General features: G+C 43.2%; 1 protein-coding gene across 4 annotated transcripts in view; it reads left to right on the top strand.

Annotated features, from left to right (window-relative positions):
* GAREM1 (GRB2 associated regulator of MAPK1 subtype 1) overlaps positions 1–11,563 on the top strand; it is a 225,148-nt gene extending 213,585 nt beyond the window's left edge. For 2 of the 4 annotated variants that reach the window (XM_021096217.2, XM_084964428.1), the window contains 2 exons: positions 4,274–4,440; positions 6,210–11,563. In XM_021096217.2, the coding sequence (XP_020951876.2) occupies positions 4,274–4,440; positions 6,210–7,101 (1,059 nt within the window). In that variant the 3' untranslated portion in view covers positions 7,102–11,563. The remainder of the gene's footprint in view (positions 1–4,273; positions 4,441–6,209) is intronic. The other 2 variants (XM_003482054.5, XM_084964429.1) reach the window with 2 other exon arrangements.
* Positions 11,564–17,585: the final 6,022 nt, after the last annotated feature.

Genomic DNA, 17,585 nt, shown 5'->3' with positions numbered 1-17,585 from the left:
TAATTTCTAGGTCCATCCATGTCGCTAAAAATGGAAAGGCAGATGTAAAACAATCACTATTTGCAGATGGCATGATACTATACCTAGAGAATCCTAAAGACTCCACCAGAAAACTGTTAGAGCTCATCCATGAATTCGGCAAAGTCGCAGAATACAAAATTAATACACAGAAATTGACTGCATTTCTATATACTAACAATGAAAGATCAGAAAGAGAAGTTAGGGAAGCAATCCCATTTACCATCACATCCAAAAGAATAAAATACCTAGGAGTAAACCTACCCAAGAGACAAAAGACCTGTACTCTGAAAACTATAAGACACTGATGAAAGAAAACAAAGATGACACAAACAGATGGAAAGACCATGCGCTTGGATTGGAAGAGTCAATATTATCAAAATGACTATACTCCCCAAGGCAATCTGCAGATTCAATGCAATCCCTACACAAGGATTTTTATCTCAGTCCTGTGTTGGTCTCCCTCCCTCCAAGCTAATGCCAGGGGCTGCTCATTCTTGTCTGCTTTACTCAACACCAGCTCAGGGAGTGTATGATGGGCACCAGCATTTAACTGAACGAGTCAATACTAAGGGGAGTTAATGTCATTTGTAGGGAAAGGGAGAATGTTTTTCGAACTTTTAGGGGCAGTGGGAGTTAACGTGGTGCCTGTGATCCCAGCTGTTCGCCTCCAGGACGGACATCTTTTACAGCCTACTTCAACCCCCCAACTATTAAAAGTTATATCAGTGTATTAAATGGCAGTCCCTTGAATATGCCTCGCAGGCTAAAGAGAAGTGGCAGTTCTAGAAAGAGCAGAACTCACCATTTCCACCTCTCAATAAATTAGCTTTCTGTTTATCCCTGGGTTCTGTCTGCTGCATGAATCCTGGGGAGAGGCATCTTACTCCTGGGGAAGAGGTATCTTATATTTGATAAGATGGAATCATTGGGCCTTTCTTTAAAAAAGAGAAAGACTTGTTGTAAAGGGGCCAGGATTTGTTTCCTCTAGATTGGCACCCATAGGAGGACACCAGAAAGGTAGAATCAAGTGAAATGGTTTCTTCTAGCAAGAAGAGATCACTAGCAAGACCACAGCGGGCCTTGGTGGGAGACTAGAGAAGCTGGACTTTATCCAGGAGTCAGAGGGGCTGCTGGAGACGGGAAGTCAGGATGAAAGCCACATGCTGAGGCTTTTAGAAGGAATGTGCTGAAAATGTAGCACTTAAAAGTGAAATCGAATATGCGGAGAAACTGGAAATAAGATGATTGGCCATCCAGTCTTGTAAATTGCCTTTTATTGTCAGATAACATTCATTTCAAGCCACAGCTACATTTCTCTGGGATATAAATGTCCCAGGATGAATCAAATCAAGAAGCCAAGAAAAGTAGAATGATGACCATTAAAGGGTACAAGAGATAGGAAGTAAGACGGCGCTGTGACTTCTGAATCCCAATATGTCTCCGTGTCCCGAAAGCATATATAATGTTTCCCATAAAATGCAGTGAAATGACTTCATGCAAGCACCCACATCTGCAGCAGCTCCACGTTGGAAGTTAACCCATGGAGCTGAGTCTGCGGGGCCATCAGCTGTGCCCACCCACCCAGGGCCGCCCTCTAGCAGCTGCCGGCACAGCACAAGCCTTGTGCCTCCACAGCATTATAGCTGAATTCTGGTGTGATTTTTGTTTTGCTTTTAACTACCTTTCCTCCAAAGTGGATTTCAAATAAGTCTAGTTCTTTCCCATTAAAATCCCACAATGATACCCCAAACCACCCTGTCATCACAGCAGAAGGAAGTCTTTCCCTGGCTTTGTTTTAACATCTCCTCACTGACCACTTCCCATCTCCTAAGCGTAAGAATCTCTCTCTTTCAACACACACACCCCTTTGTTCTTTAACGCCTTTCAGGTGTCACCTGGCCATCTCAGTAGCTTTCCCTATTTCAGATGCTGCTTGGAGTTTAGCTGTAAACACACCCAGTCAGCCAAGCTCACTTCCAGACCTGTGACCTACACATGCTTCTTCCTACTGCTCCCACCCTGCTCACCTCTCACACTGAGAAACCTGTTAGGAAACTTTTCAGGACTTCCCAGTTATAGGAGGAGGAGGCAGAACCAGCTGTCAGGGACTTTCAGTGCGTGGAGTCAGAAGGAAAGGAAGAGAGTACTTCCCAAAGGTCCAATTCAGCTACAAAAGTGGCTGCTTTTCTGTATTCTGAGACCTAGGTCAGCTGATGATCCTAAATTAAAAGGTATAACATAATCCCCGTCTCTCAGCCTACTATAATTGACATCTAGGTAAGTAGTCCCTAATGAAATGCTGTATTTAATAACTAATTCCAAAACTGAGACATTTATAAATCAAATCCATCCTTAACCGTTTCTCTTCTGCTCCTCTCTAATCCAGTATTGAGAAGTGACTATTTTTGAAATTGAAAAGTTAACCCGCAGACTCCTTATCATCTCACGTTTTCCATGGTTCCTGTTACTTGAAGCACAAGCAGAACCAAGCACACCTATAAAAATTACACCCATCCATCCTGTATTCTAAAGATGTTCCCTAAGAAAGAAACACAGTTGACTGCTGTATAATTCACTAACTAGAGAAGGAAAATGACACAATATCTTAATCTTATTTTGTAACCAGTATATACTTGCCAAAACCAGGGAGTGGAGTGACCCAGCTAGAACTTTTCAGTGTCCTAGTTGGTCCTCAGCTTCTTAACATGACCCCAGAGTGAGGCAAGAGTACCCCTGGGCAGGCCTACAAGCCTCCCCCTCCTCCTCATCCAAACCTTATTTCCTCCACCATCACCTTTTTAAAAGCTCAAAAGCCTGCAGCTGTTGGAGAAGAAAATCTGCTCTGAATATTGTGTTTTAGCCTAAAGAGCTGCTCTAGATTTTTTTTTTTTAAAGGAAGAAAAAATTGTAGCTACTGGGTCCCAATCACCAGGGCGGGAGCAGTGATCTCCAGCCCCAGGAAAATATGCGATGGGGAGATTCTGAATGGCTTCTATTTCACTTGGAATTGTGGTTTGCCAGGCCACCCGGAGTCACCCAGATGACTGTTAACATCTGGTTTTCTCCCCACAAGTGACTCAGGCCTGGGAAGCCAGTTAGAGGCCCGGGGTGCAACACAGGTGGTAGAAGATGCAATGTAACGTGAGCCCACCTCATTGGGTCTGAAGCAAACTCATATCACGGCTAATGGGAGCTGCTGTTTCATTGTCTTCGTTGCCCCAGAGCCGCTGGGACAGAAAAGAATTGAAGACAAAAGCCCAAAAAAAAAAAAAAAAGAACAACAACAACAAAAAAAAATGTGGGAACAACATCCTAAAAGCCAGGCAGGGGTGTTTTTGACAAAGTCAGAATTGGATCCATTTTCACCTGTGTAGTTCAGAGTCAACTGGCTGAACCAAGTATAAACTGCCCCCTGTTGTCTGACACAGAGAAGTACATAAAATATCTGTTTCATTAAAAGTGATTTGTTATGGACACCTGCCATGAGTGGGTAACAGGCTGGGGTGAAGGCAGGTGGAGGATGTCACAGGGCACCTGCCTATTTTTCGGTATGAAGATGAAGGGAGGATGAGAGAGGTGGAGGTGGCTCCTATAAAAGGTACTGTTTCTGGGATTTGGAGCACTGCCTCATTACACTGCCTGCTGCCTCGTTTCTCAAAGAATGGATGGTCCATGGTCCAGCATCATCTGTATCACCCCAGAGTTTGTTAGAAACATAGGATCTCAGGCTGCACTCTAGGTCCCCTGATCACTGTATGCATGTAACAAGATCCCCAGGGGCTTTGTGTGCACATTTACCTGTGAGAAGTCCTGACATAACTTCAGAAAGAGCTTGTATACTAGACAGGATCTGCCATTCCCTAAGGTTTGGGTCAAACCAAATTTAGTTTCATCTGTGATTAAACACAACACCCCAGGAGAATTTCATCCTGTTGAGATCGTGATTGCTTACACCCTTATTTTCTTCCTGCCTCTGTTTTCTACATCCTCCCATGTCACCACCTCTTTGCTGTCGCTCATCCCTTGCTACATTCCAGCAGCATTTGCCAAACTGTTTCTTTCAAAATCAGTCAATTCTCATCTCTGGCAGCCTCCTGTCTCCCATCGTCCTTGTTTGCTCAGGTCTCTTCCCCACCGCCCCTTCCACCCCCACGGGTGTCATCACAAGAGCAGCTATTTGACCCTCCGGGAGGGAGCTGGCCCGATGCATTGTCCGTGTATCGCTAACCCCGCATGTTCTCTTCTGCGCCAGGTCAGGGAAGAATGCCGGCTCCTGAACGCCCCACCTGTTCCGCCCCGCAGCGCAAAGCCTCAGTCCACCAGCCCCTCCGTCCCTCCTCGCACAGCCAGGCCGGCGCGGCAGCAGACTCGGTCTCCCAGCCCCACCTTGTCCTACTATTCTTCAGGGCTGCACGACATGTAAGTCCTTCACCAGGTTCCTCTCATCCCGCCAGATCCCCGGTTCTCAAGAGCAGTGCCAAGGAGCCATCCCCTAGGCAGGGTGCTAGGAGAGGACATTTTCCTTTAAGAAGTTGGGTTTTTTGGTTTTCTAAACTGAAGAGCATGATGTGGCCCTCTTGGTTCTGAGCCAGGATGGAAGAGCCAGTGACCTAGGAAGATGCAGAATCTGTGAGGAACTCAGTGGGAAAGGCTGCCTCTGCTTCCTCCACTCCGTGTCACCCTCACACACGCAGACGGCACCTCCAGGGAACACCTGGATTTGCAGGGGTCCTGCGGTTCCCCACTCCGAATTTCCCACCCAGTGCAGGGGGTTCCCTTCCTGAGCATCACCGTCGTGCAGTCTTTCATCTGGATCCTTGCCGTGTGGCTCATTCCATGGTTGGCACACGCCCATGACTTTTTAGAACTCTTTATTCAGATCGAGTTAAAATCTATCTCTGTGGAACTTTCAGCTATTTCTTACGTCGAGAGAGACAGATGTAGGTCCAGCCCACTTCTCGTGGTCCCAGCGTATAAAACCGTGGGGTCAGCTATGATGCGAGTCTTCTCTTCTCCAAAAGAGACACCCCAGTTCCGCCAGATGTTCCCTGTCACCCACCTCTGAGCACACTGGTTTTCACAGTCGCTCTAAAGTTATGGCCCCAGAGAAGAATATGATCACTTGCGATGGTGACAGGTTAAAGTAGCTCTCTTTGGCAGGTGTTTTTTGTTCTCTGGACATTTAAATCTTTATGCCAATGTTACCCAGTTGCACAGAGACCAAGGCAAGCACAAGCATTTTATTCAAAGCATTTCTTCCAGCCTCAGACTCTTGGATGGAAATAGGGTTGTCAGTTATGCAGTCCTGTCACTGTAGCACAAGGGTGACAAGCATGAGACACTCACTTCTCTCATCTCATTCCATCCTCACCCACTGCAGATATCACTCATCAATCACAGCGCCTGTCAGTGACAATTTGTCATCTCTGCTGTAGTATATATTAAGTCCCTATCTTCATATCCATAATTACCTGTGTTTTAGTAATTTAAAGATTCTTTTGTTGGAGTTCCCTTTGTGGCTCAGTGGCTAATGAACCCGACTTGGAACCATGAGGATGCGAGTTAGATCCCTGGCCTCACTCAGTGGGTTAAGGATCCAGCGTTGCCATGAGCTGTGGTGTAGGTCGCACACCTGGCTCAGATGCCCTGTGGCTGTGGCTGTGGTGTAGGCTGGCAGCTGTAGCTCCGATTTGACCCCTAGCCTGGGAACTTCCACATGCCGCCGGTGTGGCCCTAAAAAAAAAAAGATTCTTTTGTTAAAAAAAACCAGCGAGGTTGGAGTTCCTGTTGTGACTGTGCAGTTTAAGAACCTGAATGTCCTTAAGGGTGTGCCTTTGATTCCTGGTCTTGGTCGGTGGGTTAAGGATCCAGTGTTGCCACGAGCTGCAGCATAAGTCAAATATGTGACTTGGATCCATTGTGACTGTGGCTATGACATAGGCCTCAGCTGCAACTCAATATTCAACCCCCTAGTCCAGGGACTTCTATATGCCCCAGGTGGGGCAGTTTAAAACAAACAAAAAACAAAAAAAAAACAAGGTTAAGCAGGTTCTTTAGCAAATTCATAAATGATAAATATATTTGTTTCCTAACTACATTTTTCTACTCAGAAGTGACACCTATGGGATAAGGACGATTGGGGTATCTTATGTTCTCATGCATCTCCCTCTCTGTGTTTGGCTTTTAAGCAGCGTTACTAAAAGTGACACAAGCCCGCCTCAAAGTGCTCCCGTCTCCTGCTACCCATGTAACCGAGTGAAAACGGACTCCGTGGACCCGAAGTCCCCAATCGGAAGTCCATCTGCTGAAGCTCTGTCCTCGAGGCTCTCCTGGCCGAACCCCTATTCGGGAGCGTCAGAGACCCAGACGCGCAGTGATTTCCTGCTGGACCCCAGCAGGAGCTACAGCTACCCTCGACAGAAGACACCAGGCACGCCCAAGAGGAGCTGCCCGGTGCCCCTCGCCCTCGACGGCTGCGAGCCACCCAGCCCGATCGCCGGCGCTGCAGGGCTGGGCGGCGGCGCCCCCGGGTGCCCCAAGTCGGCCAGCTACTCCTTGGAGAGCACAGAAGAGAAGACTTTGGCGGCTGGCACGGCCAAACAGAGTGCCTCGTGCCCCGCCCTGCCGCCCCGGGCCCCAAAGCCAGTGGAGGAGAAAGCCGCCCCCGATGCTTGTCCTTTGCCTCTGAAAATCGATGGTGCTGAGGAGGACCCCAAGTCTGGGTCGCCCGACCTCTCCGAGGATGCGTACTTTGTTGCCAAGGGCACGCAGGACATCTTCTCTGTGCCCTACCCTTTCTCCTCCCCTCTGCACCTGCAGCTGGCCCCCCGGTCCTGCGGCGACGGCTCCCCGTGGCAGCCACCTGCGGACCTGTCAGGACTCTCCATCGAAGAGGTGTCCAAGTCCTTGCGGTTCATTGGGCTGTCCGAGGACGTCATAGCCTTTTTTGTTACCGAAAAAATTGATGGCAATTTGCTGGTTCAGCTCACAGAAGAAATCCTCTCGGAGGATTTCAAATTGAGCAAACTGCAGGTGAAGAAAATTCTGCAGTTCATTAATGGCTGGAGGCCCAAAATATAGCCAAATAAACCCCAGCTAGCATCGAACAAAAGTGAGAAACGTGTGTGCTAGAAGGGGTGGGCTGGGACACAATTTCATGGGTTTTTTTTGCACTAAAAACCTTCTCTGTAAATAGGGATAAGAGAAAACTCTTACTATGCAGATTACGTTTTTGAATGGTGAACAGGCTATTTTGTACATCAATAAAAATGCTGTACAGAACACATAGAGGTGTGCCTTGTCACTCAACACTCAACAGCTGCTAAAAGACAAAAGGCATGTTCAGAGAAGTAATTCTTACCCAAGTAGGTTTATGCGAGAAGGTATGATATTTATTTACAAAATAGCCAAAGCTGAAAGACATAAGAATCTTAAAAATACAAAAACAAAAACAAACAAACAAAAAAAAACCACTTTGGAACAATTCCCTCCTTTGGGAGAATCAACTTTAGGCAATTAACTCTATCCTGTGCTCTGTTGTTTGGATTGCTCAATGCTAATTGTTTTTCTCTTGTGCCTGAAAATGTTAGTGATAAGAAATGACACTGCAATGTTATGTGCTTGGTGGGGATCTTTTTATCAAAAGGCAGTTTCCAGAAGTCATGTGCTGGTAGCAGATCTTTGATGTCCTTAGAAATACAGATCATGACCACAATAATTTATCTGTAACTGCTGCTAATTTTATTGGGCAGAAAATTAAAAAAAAACATATATATGTAGATATATATATATCTATAAACAATACAAAGGTCTATGTTTTAAACATCAGTATGCGTCTAATACTTTAGATCACATCTGTTCACTTTCAAATATCCATTGAGGTTTAGGGCCATTAATTAACTAAATTGACTCTCTTAGGGAGAGTGGACAGAATGATTCCAAAGATTCTCAGAACCCTGTCCCTAAGGCTCAGTCTGATCAGCCTCCATTACGGAAAACTTGGAACAAATCAGAAGAGAGTCTGTCTGGAGGAATTAAGTTTGATTTTAAACCTATCAAGGGCTGGGTTTCACATAGAATACTTTCATGCGGATCAATGTCTGGGGAAATGACTGTTTCTGTCAAGTGATGCTAATTCTTGGGTTTGAGGGTCTTAGTCTCCTCATGTCTGGGGATGAGGGGTCTGGAGAGCATTTGTCAGAGCACAGTAGGCGTTTTCAGCGTGCTTTGTGCTTTAGGAGACCTCAGAAGTCAGACATGCCATATCTTCTGTTATGGTATGTGCTACGTCTGGTGAGTCATTGTTTAAAGTATCGTACAAGTCCTTGTTTAGTTCATAAACCTCTTCTTTCCCCTCTCTTCCAAAGAAAATACGTGATCGCCATACTTTCATTCCAACAGTCCCGGGACCCAGTCTGACAGTTTTTGCCGAACATGATTAAATATTCCAAAACATAATGGCATCAACATTGTTCTTGGCTTTTTGAAGGAATATCAAATTTTAAGAGGGTTTAGTTCTCCAAACAGGGTATCACCCCTAGCGTGCCTCCCCGGAGTCTGTCCCCACATCTGGAGGTACAGCCACCCAGGTGCCGGCGTGACTTGCAGGACTGGCTTATATGATGTTCCCGGTTCTTCCCACTCACCAGGATAAATACTCAAATGGGAAAAGACCCACCAGTCTAGTTTTGCAAAGCTGTTCAATATGGCATCATTTCTTGGCATTAGAGATACGTTTAATCCATCTCATTGTTTAGAATTGAGGCGAATTGATACCTTTTCTCAATTTTCATTTTAAATTTTTTTAATAAAAAAAAGCATTTGCCCCCCAACATGCCTCCCAAAATGCAAATGCTCTATTCTAGGTTAAAAGTACCCCATAAAAAGAGTACCCTGTAAAATCTGTCAAGCTGGAGTACCTCTTCAAAAGTAACTGACAGTTCTCTGTAGAAGCTTCCAGCACTGTATTCAGATGACAGGTTGAGAAAGCCTCCTTCTGTGTGAGGGCCAACTCCTTTAGTAAAATTAACCTCTCAGAACTTTTCTTTAATATAAAAACAAACAGGATGCAGTTGAAAAGTTGCAGGTTTCCCTTGGCAAAGCCTGACTGAATCCATGAATCAATTCTTGGCCCTTGGACACCATTCTCAAATTCAGGAGGGAGGAACAAGATGGGTTAGAGTTTATTAGGAAGGATGCCTCACCTAAACAACGGATGCCTTTTATTTTTTTCTTTTTGTTTTTTCTTCTGCAAAAACTTGACCCAAAGTCATTTCTATTTTTTGTCTTGGTGTACATACATTGAGTTGATATTGATGGCAACATGGAGACTCCTCGAGGGCAGGGACTATATGGCCTTTGATTCATGTTCTCAAAATTCACTGAGCACCTTTTGTGTGCCGGGCACTTAGAGGCTAGTATGATTTGACAGTGCTGGAAAAAAAAAAAGACAGCTCCTGCCTTCTTGGAACTCAGCGTGTTTATATTTAAGATCCTAGCTGTTGAGTTTGGGTATGTGCAAGAGAGACACGCGGGCTTCTGGATAGTTGGATGTATGGAAAGTAAATTGTGCCCTGGCTTTTGGAAGAAATGGCAACCTCTGTGAAAGGGGTAGTAAAGAAACACCACAAGACCATGGTAGAAAATCGTGGAGGCGGAAGGTCTCTCTGACCCCTGCTGGCGAGGGTTCATTTTCACTGATTGGAATTCTTTTTAATTGATAGTAAATATCTTCTGGCATCTCTCAAGCCACATGGCACCCTGACTAGACGTAGCCAGAGAGAATTGTGACAAGAAACGCAGAATTGAGATAGGAAGGAAATAGCCCATCCCTTCCGAGCTGCAGTTTTACAGTGAAAAGCAATGTAGAGAGATCTCCCTACAGGCAGAACCTTTTCTAACCAACCAGGTCCAGACTGAGGACATTTATTTTTTTCTTTTTACAGGCACACCTGCAGCATATGGAAGTTCCTAGCTAGCAGTCAAATCAGAGCTGTGGCTGCTGGTCACAGCCACAGAAACACAGGGGATCATTCACCCACTGAGCAAGGCCAGGGATCAAATCTTCATCCTCATGGGTACTAATCGGGTTCGTAACTCACTGAGCCACAATGGGAACTCATGGCACGCTCCCTGCAGTCGGTGCACTGACCCCAGTGCTTGGGAGAAAGTGCCCAAACAGGACTCTTTTGGGGGGGGTCCGTGAAGATATGGCCAAAACCATCATGAACCCCCCACCAGAAAAGAAATTCAGCAATAAACCAAACCAAGCAGCTAAATTGTCAAATGTGGACCCAACTCACGCTGGGTGGGAGAACACAAGCCCTCACAGATCAGTTCCTTCTGTCTTGTAAACGCCTGCACGTTCTCTCTTTTAAGTTGAGCTGCTCAACTTTATGAACTGTGAAATTTACATTTAGACCCTTTCGACCCACATACACCGTTCGAGTTTATGAAGTTGCAGCAAGCTGCCCATTTGACTAAATGGCAATGTTTATTCTGGTTGCACATCGAAAAAAACAGTCTTAGGGGAAACATTATGACTGTCCATTCCAACCATTTTCAGACACATGGATAAACTCCCTCTGCTCACATTCCAGAGCCACCTGCATGTCATCCACACAGCTCCTCGAGAAGTTCAGGGGTGGGTGTGGATGAATAGAGGGCCCTTCGTTTTCTAAACACTTTGTGTAACAAGTCACTGCTCATCATGCCTAAAGAGTGTGAGATTAACGTTGTGAATAACAAAATGGAAAACAAGACAATTCTCCAAAGACCCTTGTGAACGGTTCCAAGAAAATTTCAGCTTCAGTCCAGCAGAAGAGGGAAATCTGCTGTTGGACACACAAGACTTTCAGAAACAATGACCATCCCATCAGTTCCCACTATTTTTCTAGTAATACAATGGCACCAGGCTGCTAGGGCAAGAAAGTAAAATCCCCAGAGTGCAAATGATGGAAAGGAGGACTCTTAACAGTATGGACTTCTCATGGCTACTTGTCTGATCACATTGTTTAGTATTCAAAACTTGGTGTTTTAAAACTGGTCTCATTGTGAGAGCCAGAAACAAAGGGTAAACGTGATTTCTGTTAAAAGTATATACAAATATCTTCTGTCATTTTGCTGCTCTAATTTTTAGGCTATGAGTTTTGTAATGAGCTTATCAGATGACGAATTTCCTTTGTTTACAATCTCATGTAGGAGGGCTCAGATCATTTCCTAGCTAGAAACCTCTTCTCCCATTTCCATATCCAGTTCCACTTAAAATACTGGTTCAGCTAAGCCTAAAAATTGAACTCAATCAAAAATTTCCTTGACTTAAATGGAAATGGTATATTCTTCTCAAAGAATTTTATAACCATCTTTACAGTTTCTTTGCTTGGAAAACTGGGGTTGTTAACTACATTATTTGCATTATTTCCAGAGTATTATCTATGGGCCCAATGTGTACCTCAAAATAAACATGGTATGTTATGTCTAAAAAAAAATTGTTGTTGATTTAAATGGTTCTGAAATGTCTATAAATAAAGAAATTTTAAAAGTTGCTCTCCTTGCAATTGTTCCTAAGTGAGTTGGACCTAGTGTGTGTTTTTCTAGAAACTCCCTTCCTCATCTTCATGATGCAGAAGGGTATTTCTCTGAAGGGATTCTGGAGACCGCAAGCCCACTCCATAGCAACATGAAATTGAAGACTGTGGCTAGCATGATAAGTGGAAGAAGCTGGGAACCAGGTATTCTGATGGCATCTAAAGAGAATCCTGTAAATGTGTGGTCAGGAGTTAGGACAAAAGCCAAGTGTGGATGAACTGGTGAGCTTTAAAAAATAAGGGGGGGGGTAGATAAATTAGGCATTTGGGATTAACAGGTTCACAGTACTACATATAAAATAAATACAGAGTACCATATATAAAATAGATTAACAGCAGGGAACTATATTCAATATCCTGTGATAAACCATAATGGAAAAGAATGTGTGTGTGTGAGTGTAATTGGATCGTTTTGCTATACAGCAGAAATTAAAATCTTGTAAGATAAAATTTAAATAAACTTTTTAAGAAAAGAAATGTAGAGTTAAAACCAAATATCCTCCAAATCCTACCTGAGGTTTAAAAAAAAGCCAAATTATTTAAAACAATGAAATTCAAAACAATCTCCTGTTTCTCCTGGATAAATTCTTATTTCACTGAAATGCATTTTCCCTTAAGCAGTCCCCTCCCCCACCTCGGCCCCTCCTTGCTACTCATAGGCCTCTTTCAGGATTTACCACATAAATGCTCCCCAAGCTGATTCGTTTTCATGTCTCTGGGCTGATAGAGCTTTCTGCGCATACTCTGTCCTCTGGGAAGCTATAAGTCTTTGGTGTCAGGGCTTATGACTTCATTGTCCTGTCTTCAAAAGTAATACTACTTGAGGTCATTCCGTTCCTGATGGCCACCAGAGTCTGTGCCATCAAGATCCAGACCCTGCAGCCGCATGATAACAGTGAGTCAAAAGAATGGCATAAATGAAGTCTGTAGTCATCAAAAAATCTCTAAGTAGACTAAAGGAGAGCAAGATAAGAACTTGTTTAGAAATCCCCAGATCGAGTTTGCATCACTTGCCAATGAATCAGTTTTCCTTCTCACAGTTGAATGAAACCAATGAGTTCAATTTTTTAATGGATAGAAAGTGAACTAGAAAAGATTCAGTACATTTCTGTAGGTTGATTCAAATATTGGCTCTAAAAGACACAGGCGATTGAAGAGTAGTAGATGCGGTTGGATGACTTAAGCTAAGGGTGATTGCAGAACCAGAAGCAGTGATGGGTGTAGATAAGAGACAGTCTGTGCTCAAGAGCGAGGCTGGTGAGAAGATACTGTGCAGGGCTTAAGCAATAGCATCTGTGAGCAGGTCACAGGAGTTTAGAGCCAGAGGGAATCTTGGAAGTGATCCGGTCCAACCTCTTTAACTTTTTTGGAATGAAGCCCATGGAGGGTAAATGACCTCCCCCAGATCACACACAGTTTGTGGCAGAACCAGAGCTAGAAATAAAATCTCCCATTTCCCCACTTTGTACTCAGTCCACTACGACTTTGTCTCCCAATATCCTCAACTTTTAACTTTTAAAAAAATCACATTTCATTGTTTTCTTTAGCACGTGGAATGCCTCCAACTTCCCTTTCTTCTAAGGCTAAAAATAGGAGATGAACTGATGCTCCCCAGTCAGTGTTAGCTGAAAATCAAAAGAAACCTCTCCAGCTTGTAAAATGGAGTCTCTGCACATGTCTCCTGCTTTTGATCAAAAGCGATGACTTAGTGAAGATACCGAGATAGCTATAAGATGAAAAATGTTTAAAAAAAAAATCCAAATCTAAATGTCCATCCACAGATGAATGGATAAGGGTGTGGTGTACACACACACACACACACACACACACACACACGCACACACACTGGAATATTACTCAGCCCTAACAAAGAATGAAATAATACCATTTGCAGCAACATGGATGGACCTAGATCATACTAAGTGAGGTAAGCCAGACAAAAAGACAAATACCATATGATATCAGATATATGTGGAATCTAAAAAATGATATAAATAAACTTATTTACAAAACACAGACTCATCAATACAGAAAAAAAGTATTGGTTTAGCCAAGGGGAAAAATGATAGGGAGAGATACATTAGGAACATAGTAGGCTTAACAGATACACATTATGAGACATAAAATAAATAGTAATCTACTGTATAGCATAAGGAACTATTTTAAATATCCTGTAATAAACTTTAATCAAAAAGAAGTTGAAAAAGAACATATATACACATATATGTATATTGTGGATATATATATAACTGAATCACTGCTGTATACCTGAAACATTGTAAATTAACTATACTTCAACTTTGAAATTCCCAAGAAAGTCCACACAAAGCATCCACACCTTTCATCCCACTGTATCCTGGGTAGCCCCTAGGAAGAGTACTAGATGAGGCACCTTGGGGCAGAAGCTGTAGTACTAACTATGGCCACAGGGTGTCGGGCTTTTCCAACCAGTAACAACTACCCAATGATTAGTCAACTCTGACGGAATACAATGGTGAGTCAATTAATACGAGTAAAAATTTTAATTCAGCTATATTGTTGGTCTCTATTCCCAGTCACCTTTCCACTCTCCTTAGCCAAAGGCATTAAAATCTTGAAGTTACATAATCAAAAAAAGTGGCTAAAAAAAGTTAAGGAATTTGAAAATGGGTCATTGTACAGTTTTTTCATGCCATATTTCTACTGAGAAAGATGGCAGAGGACTTTTCAAAGTGCAAAACTGACCTTCTAGATACCTTACTCTTTCTTGGTCCTTAGCCTCTGGAATTTTAACAGTGAATGGTGACAATTAGAAGCTCCGCATAGAGAAAGTTGTAATATTATTATTATATTATACTATTATTATTATTATTCCCTTGATTGGTTTTGAGCAACAAAAACCCTCAACCAAAACCAAAATCTATCAAGTTATTTTATTACAGTAAAACTGACTTTCAAGTAAGTATTCAGAAAGTACATCTCCTTCAATCCTCCTTCACCCTAACCAACCATGAACCTACCTAATTCATCCTGGAAGGAAGAGCAAAGAAAAGATGAATTCCAATGAAAAGCATGTCAGACTTTAGTTTGGGCATAAACATGTTTATGCTTCATTCTCTGTGCTTTGTACTACTCTCAGTAGAGCAGAGTTATTAACAAAGTAAAGGAAGTCTCTTTTTCAATTCAACTTTTAAGGAGACGACTGATTTTATAAATCCAATAAACTACCAATAATTTCAGTTTGAGTTTAGGTTACCCTCTTGAAACAGTGTAACTGCCAATTAAAGTTTTCGTAGAAACAGGTAATCCTGGTTATATCACATTTCAGTGATTAGTGAATCCATGGGAAAAGAGGATTTTTCTTCATATTATAAAATGATTGGCTATCATGGTTCCATTTCTCTTTTTATGTTACTCCTGTCCTACACACAAAGGCTCTCATTTTTGTTTCTTTGTCCATGTGAAGATTGAAGAATTATGCCAGTTCTCATATGTATCCCATTTACCTCCATCTAAAATTGGAAAAGTCTAGCAAAGTAAATGAGCCTTGAAGCAAAACCTAAAACCAGGATGGCCAACCATTTTACAAGGTAAAGAACAGTGCTTGTGTGGCCTGTGGTCCACTTTTGGGTCAGTCCCATTTTTCTAGGAGATTCACAAGTCACTGAAATTTGATTTAAAAAAAAAAAAAAACAGATAAAGAGGTACATGTTGTGCACACCAGTTATCTGAGGCACGTTCTGAAGAAGTAAGCTTTCCCTATGTTAATCATCCTGGATGATAGGAAGATGTGGGACTTATTTGTGCCACAAAAGGAAGAGGCAACCTGAAGCAATACCACTATTACAGTAACTTATAAAGCATGGGAATCCGTAAATCAGTTAATAATTGATAGTTTATTTGGGAGATTGAGATAATTTTATCTTTCACAGATAAGTAACTGCAAAAGAACATTCTGAAATAGGAACTGAGAAAATGAAGTACATGTTTCCTTATTCAGTTAACTATTAGGAATGCTAGTAGTTAATGCTAGTCAGCTGCTCTGACAGAGGTGCTTATTTCGTGGTTTTTGTTTGGTTGGTTTTGGTTTGGTTTTTGGGGTTTTTTGCCTTACAGTGTTACCAATATGGGCCATTTTTAGAGCATTCCATCCATAGGCTTTGTCCCCTCCTGACTGTCACCCAGTGTTGGGGTGATTTTAGTGCAGAAAGTTTATAAAGAAATCAGTAGTTGTTGGAGTTCCCGTTGTGGCTCAGTGGTTAATGAATCCGACTAGGAACCATGAGGTTGCGGGTTCGATCCCTGGCCTTGCTCAGTGGGTTAAGGATCTGGCGATGCCATGAGCTGTGGTGTGGTCTGCAGATGCAGCTCGGATCCCGCGTTGCTGTGGCTCTGGCGTAGGCCGGCAGCTGTAGCTCTGATTCCACCCCTAGCCTGGGGACCTCCATATGCCACAGGAGTGGCCCTAGAAAAGGCAAAAAGATAAAAAAGAAAAAAAGAAATCAGTAGTTGTTACTAGAGATGAGGCTTTGATAACTCAGCAAGCCAACATTCCAGCTCAAAGCTGTGGATAATCCCCTGACCTAACTCAGCTCCTCTCCTCACCGACCACTGTAGGTCTCAGTATTCAAGGAAATAAGGGGCCTTCCTACTGTCTTCCCCCAAGACCGAGTTCTCCTCATACCTCTTCCCCTAAGACTTCTTGGACCTCAACTCATCCTTAGCCTAAATTTTACATTTCCATTTTTGCTCTATTTTTATCTCCAGTCAGCTCATTAGGATGCCTGAAAACATCCTCTAAACTAAACATCCTCTAACCTGATTTTCATAACGTGTCCTCACTCACAGCCAAAGAGATCCACCAGGCCAACGACACTGGAGAGACTGTTCCATCCCACAGGCAGATGGAGGTGGCTAGGGCGGCTGGTGTGCAGTTGTCTGGATCCGTTAATTGAAGTAATTCAGGGAAATGTGCCTCCCATCATTCCCGAGCAGTAAAAAAAAAAAAAAAAAAAAAAAAAATTGCCTTTCAAATCCCAGCTGTATGAATGCTAAAGACGCAATTACTTTTAGTATTGATAAAACATTGGTCAGCCAGCCCCTCACCCTCTGGCACGCCCCGGAGACAATCCCAGTATGTTTAGAGGAATGTGTGTCTCATTTGCTCCTGGGTTGACCCGCACCCAGTTATTCTCAGCCTGGGCACTGTACCCAGCCGGCCATGGCCATGGGGCTACTTCCTGTTACTCATCATGACCAGGAGCTCCCAGGCACGGCCTCTGATTAGACAGCTGGTCCTGCAAACAGGCGCCTCTTGAGATGTGCATGTAGGCTTTACCTGTCCTTCTGCAAAGGTTCTGTGTGCAGCTGCTCCATCGAGGTGAGTTACCAATGTGCTTGCTTATAATCCAGGTATCCAGCAAGTATATATACATCCACATTCACCCACACCTCTTCCCTGGATAAAGATCCTCTCAAAGATTCATGGTCTAAACCCATGAGTAAATGGGCCCAGTACTGAGCCACAGACCGCTTCATAACTATGCCCTCAGCTACACAGACACCTAGGGGACACTTTGAAATGCCACACATACAGGTGTGATGGGACTCCCACAGGTGTACGTCCATCCTTTTCTCGGGATCCATCCTGAGGGAGGGTTTATTTTCCTAGTGACCAATATTTAAGACCTTTGGAGTCAGCCAGCCCTGAATTTGGGTCAGAGTTCTTTTCTTTATTATCGGTGTGACTGTGACCTCATTTTCTTACCCAAAATCAGAATAATGGCAGCCACCTCTTAGAGTGGTTATGAAAAGTAAATGAGTTGATATATGTGAAGCTCTTAACAGACCATTTAGGTCAAAAAAAAGACTTAATTCTGTTCAGAAAAAAAGAATTAAACCCGTTTTAAAATGATGAAGATAGTATGGGAGTAACACACATGCCTTCTGGCCATCTGTTCATTCAGCAAGTATTTTTGAGCATATATTATGTTTTCTGCA

This window comes from Sus scrofa, chromosome 6 (genome assembly GCF_054392235.1).
Source record: "Sus scrofa isolate SSC_HxYL_T2T_F1_AM1 chromosome 6, Sscrofa_HxYL_maternal_Yorkshire_Landrace_v2.0, whole genome shotgun sequence".
NCBI classification, from domain to species: Eukaryota; Metazoa; Chordata; class Mammalia; order Artiodactyla; family Suidae; genus Sus; species Sus scrofa.
This window is presented reverse-complemented; position numbering and strand designations above follow the sequence as displayed.